The sequence below is a fragment of the Salvelinus alpinus genome, chromosome 11 (genome assembly GCF_045679555.1).
Source record: "Salvelinus alpinus chromosome 11, SLU_Salpinus.1, whole genome shotgun sequence".
Lineage (NCBI taxonomy): Eukaryota > Metazoa > Chordata > Actinopteri > Salmoniformes > Salmonidae > Salvelinus > Salvelinus alpinus.
In genome coordinates this window covers 7,866,263-7,871,417 of record NC_092096.1, presented here as the reverse complement: position 1 = coordinate 7,871,417, position 5,155 = coordinate 7,866,263, and the positions used below count along the sequence as shown (strand labels likewise).

Here is a 5,155-nt window from a genome sequence, read left to right as displayed (position 1 = left end):
TACAGTTATACTGCCCCCTAACTACAGTTATACTGCCCCCTAGCTACAGTTATACTGCCCCCTAACTACAGTTATACTGCCCCCTAACTACAGTTATACTGCCCCCTAACTACAGTCACACTGGAAAGTTCTTTTGGATTTGCAGCATATTGCAATTATGCTGCACTCTAACTAACTGCAGTTATACTGCCCCCTAACTACAGTTATACTGCCCCCTAACTGCAGTTATACTGCCCCCTAACTACAGTTATACTGCCCCCTAACTACAGTTATACTGCCCCCTAACTACAGTTATACTGCCCCCTAACTGCAGTTATACTGCCCCCTAACTACAGTTATACTACAGTGTACTACAGTTATACTGCACTCTAACTACAGTTATACTACAGTGTACTACAGTGTACTACAGTTATACTGCACTCTAACTAACTACAGTTATACTGCACTCTAACTACAGTTATACTACAGTGTACTACAGTTATACTGCACTCTAACTAACTACAGTTATACTACAGTGTACTACAGTTATACTGCACTCTAACTACAGTTATACTGCACTCTAACTACAGTTATACTACAGTGTACTGCAGTTGTACTGCACTCTGACTGCAATATTTCTTCGTAAGGGTGTGTCTATACCATACAAATTGCTGCCTAACAATAACAATGTTTACCGTTGGTAGTGGAATGTGTGTCAATTCAACCTGCCCTCAATTTCGCAACACCACATGTGGCCTCGGGTCCAAGTGTCCCAGAATTCAACAACACCTCCCGTTGCAGTGTCGAAACGATCTCTGGTCTGTGAAATATACTACTTGATTTACAGAGAGAAGGACTACACTCCAGACTGGTAAGAATATTTTTCCCACACTCATCAAAGTTCATCCACGGGGTTTTCTGCGCGTAATCTACAGCCGGTGCAGGACGAGGTGTGCGCGCCAGTAACAGACGTTAGTGTAACATCAGTAAAACAAAAATGTTTCCCCCCCCCCTAACTCCTCGCGCAATTATTTTGTTGAACTTTGGCTTCGTGTTTGGCTACTTATCTGACGCCATATACGACGGGTACATTTGAACGATAAAACCCACTGCTGCGCTGCTGTGATAAGAGCCGTGAAACTGAACACAGTAACATACGGGAACTTGCAGTAGCCTATCATTCAAACAGATTGGGGGTTTAATTAAAAATGTTGCTGTTGACACTGACAGGCAAAACCTGCATAGCGGTGCGTTGCTTATTGATAGTGCATGGAATGGATTTTAAAGAACTTTAACAATAGGCTGCTTTGTTAAAAAAAAAAAACATATATATATTTTTTAGAGGGTAGATCATCTTTAATTTTGCAGATAGATGCTAGTCTATACACCAGTCAGACTACAGATCCCTTAACAGCAGCTGTGTATATAGAAGCTAGTCTGTACACCAGTCAGACTACAGATACTATCATATTCGTTGCTATATGTCAGTCTGTGAATCTGACGGTGTTGTTTGTCTGGGCCCAGCATGTTGGTGGTTTCATTGGAATTTATTGCATGTTCAGTAAGCATGATGACTTCTGTAAATATTATGTACGCACCGTTCAGGCCTTCTTTATAAAGAGCAACAAGTCCCGTGCTGTTTACAGTGTCTCTTGTTGGTCGTAGCAGAGCGATAACAAGATGAAGGAAATGCCATCCGTGATAGACAGTGAGGTGTTCCTGGCCTTCTCTACCTACGCCACTATCGTCGTCCTCAAGATGATGCTGATGTCTCCTATGACTGCGTACTTCCGCTTCACGAGAAAGGTACAGGAATGTGGTAATATCCCTCCACAGTGTTATATAGCCTGTAAGTGAACTCTATGGTGTAAACTTGTCTCTCCCTCCACAGTGTTATATAGCCTGTAAGTGAACTCTATGGTGTAAACTTGTCTCTCCCTCCACAGTGTTATATAGCCTGTAAGTGAATTCCATGGTGTAAAACTTGTCTCTCCCTCCACAGTGTTATATAGCCTGTAAGTGAACTCTATGGTGTAAACTTGTCTCTCCCTCTACAGTGTTATTATATAGCCTGTAAGTGAACTCTATGGTGTAAACTTGTCTCTCCCTCTACAGTGTTTTGCCAACATGGAAGACACAGGGATGGCTAAGACTCCAGAGGACAAGAAGAGGATGCTGAGAGTTGACCCGGATGTGGAACGTGTGAGAAGGTATGCCTACCCTTATAGAGGCCCCACTAGACTTATAGAGGCCCCACTAGACTTATAGAGGCCCCACTAGACTTATAGAGCCCCCCCTAGACTTATAGAGGCCTCGCTAGACTTATAGAGCCCCCCCTAGACTTATAGAGGCCCCACTAGACTTATAGAGGCCCCACTAGACTTATAGAGGCCCCCCTAGACTTATAGAGCCCCCCCTAGACTTATAGAGGCCCCACTAGACTTATAGAGGCCCCCCTAGACTTATAGAGCCCCCCCTAGACTTATAGAGGCCCCACTAGACTTATAGAGGCCCCACTAGACTTATAGAGGCCCCGCTAGACTTATAGAGGACCCACTAGACTTATAGAGGCCCCGCTAGACTTATAGAGGCCCCACTAGACTTATAGAGGCCCCGCTAGACTTATAGAGGCCCCGCTAGACTTATAGAGGCCCCGCTAGACTTATAGAGGCCCCGCTAGACTTATAGAGGCCCCGCTAGACTTATAGAGGCCCCGCTAGACTTATAGAGGCCCCACTAGACTTATAGAGGCCCCGCTAGACTTATAGAGGCCCCACTAGACTTATAGATGCCCCACTAGACTTATAGAGGCCCCACTAGACTTATAGAGGCCCCACTAGACTCATAGAGGCCCCCCTAGACTTATAGAGACGTTTTAGGACCAAAGAGTAGTTTACATTGTTTAAGGGGTATATCAGTGGAGACCACCTCTTCAGGGACAATAGGAGACACCATATTACATTGTTTAAGGGGTATATCAGTGGAGACCACCTCTTCCTGGACAATAGGAGACACCATATTACATTGTTTAAGGGATATATCAGTGGAGACCACCTCTCCCAGGACAATAGGAGACACCATTTTACATTAAGGGATATATCAGTGGAGACCACCTCTTCCAGGACAATAGGAGACACCATATTACATTAAGGGATATATCAGTGGAGACCACCTCTTCCAGGACAATAGGAGACACCATATTACATTAAGGGATATATCAGTGGAGACCCCCTCTTCCAGGACAATAGGAGACACCATATTACATTAAGGGATATATCAGTGGAGACCACCTCTTCCAGGACAATAGGAGACACCATATTACATTGTTTAAGGGGTATATCAGTGGAGACCACCTCTTCCAGGACAATAGGAGACACCATATTACATTGTTTAAGGGATATATCAGTGGAGACCACCTCTTCCTAGTCAGTAGGAGACACCATATTACATTGTTTAAGGGATATATCAGTGGAGACCACCACTTTCAGGACAATAGGAGACACCATATTACGTTGTTTGATCTCTCTCTCTCATTCCCCAGATAATCTGAACTCTCTCTCTCTCTCTGTCTCTGTCTCTGTCTCTCTCTCTCTCTCTCTCTCTCTCTCTCTCTCTCTCTCTCTCTCTCTCTCTCTCTCTCTCTCTCTATCACTCTCTCTCTCTCTCTCTCTCTCTCTCTCTCTCTCTCTCTCTCTCTCTCTCTCTCTCTCTCTCTCTCTCTCTCTCTCTCTCTCTCTCTCTCTCTCTCTCTCTCTCTCTCTCTCTCTCTCTCTCTCTCTCTCTCTCTCTCTCTCTCTCTCTCTCTCTCTCTCATTCCCCAGATGCCACCAGAACGACCTGGAGAACATCATTCCGTTCGTAGTGATTGGTCTGCTGTATACCCTGACGGGGCCAGACCTCTCCACTGCTCTGCTCCACTTCCGGGTGTTTGTTGTTTCCAGGCTCTTCCACACGGTGGCCTACGTCCTCCCCCTGCCCCAGCCCAGCAGAGGTCTAGCTTGGATGGTCGGCATGGGCGCTACCTTCTCCATGGCATACAGGGTGCTGAGCACAACCCATCTCTGAAGAGGCGATCAATCAATTAATCAGATTGTGATTGATTAAAAGTTTTTTCAGATGTCCTAAAATAGTCCTCGGGACACTCTACCTCTGAGGAGACACCCACACATGTATCAGACCTGGGGCAAATAGGCTAGATAATGTTAAATACGTTTGACAGTGCTTGATTGAACTTGGAGTTTGCACTTTTGGGACTATTCTATTGGTTCTGTTGTATCAGGTAGACTAACTTGACATTCCCTGCACCTGTTGTTTTTTAACTCAGCACTGAATTTGATCTGTGCAAAATATTTATAATATCAGCAGATATAAGGCTCGATTCAATCTATTTCACGGAACTTCAGTGCTAGATAGAGCGCAATTAGACACTGAATGGCAATGTTCCCTCGGAGACTCCATTCAAGGTAAACGCTGCATATATCGGTTCATTCGGAAACTACATTTAACATTTCAAGTGCGCTAGAGCGCTGGACCTTAGGCGATACGGATTGAATGGAGCCCTAAACTCAAATCACCTGTAGTTCGGTATCCGATACCGCATGTACCTGCCTGTTTTACCCACATCAAATCACCTGTAGTTCAGTATCCGATACCGCATGTACCTGCCTGTTTTACCCACATCAAATCACCTGTAGTTCGGTATCCGATACCGCATGTACCTGCCTGTTTTACCCACATCAAATCACCTGTAGTTCAGTATCCGATACCGCATGTACCTGCCTGTTTTACCCACATCAAATCACCTGTAGTTCAGTATCCGATACCGCATGTACCTGCCTGTTTTACCCATATCAAATCACCTGTAGTTCAGTATCCGATACCGCATGTACCTGCCTGTTTTACCCATATCAAATCACCTGTAGTTCAGTATCCGATACCTCATGTACCTGCCTGTTTTACCCACATCAAATCACCTGTAGTTCAGTATCCGATACCGCATGTACCTGCCTGTTTTACCCATATCAAATCACCTGTAGTTCAGTATCCGATACCGCATGTACCTGCCTGTTTTACCCATATCAAATCACCTGTAGTTCAGTATCCGATACCTCATGTACCTGCCTGTTTTACCCACATCAAATCACCTGTAGTTCGGTATCCGATACCTCATGTACCT

The 5,155-nt window shown here is 44.9% G+C and overlaps 1 protein-coding gene across 5 annotated transcripts; it reads left to right on the top strand.

Moving 5' to 3' along the window:
- Positions 1–706: 706 nt before the first annotated feature.
- LOC139533526 (microsomal glutathione S-transferase 1-like) lies at positions 707–4,738 on the top strand. 5 transcript variants are annotated; one of them, XM_071331641.1, is made up of 4 exons: positions 707–850; positions 1,645–1,785; positions 2,095–2,189; positions 3,801–4,737. In XM_071331641.1, exons 2-4 carry the CDS (start codon positions 1,660–1,662, stop codon positions 4,042–4,044), a joined length of 465 nt encoding a protein of 154 aa, XP_071187742.1. In that variant the 5' UTR covers positions 707–850; positions 1,645–1,659; the 3' UTR covers positions 4,045–4,737. The 5 variants fall into 5 exon arrangements, with proteins under 5 accessions (XP_071187742.1, XP_071187743.1, XP_071187741.1 ...); XM_071331642.1 differs by having other exon boundaries at positions 724–850; positions 1,648–1,785; positions 3,801–4,738; XM_071331640.1 differs by having other exon boundaries at positions 753–950; positions 1,648–1,785.
- Positions 4,739–5,155: the final 417 nt, after the last annotated feature.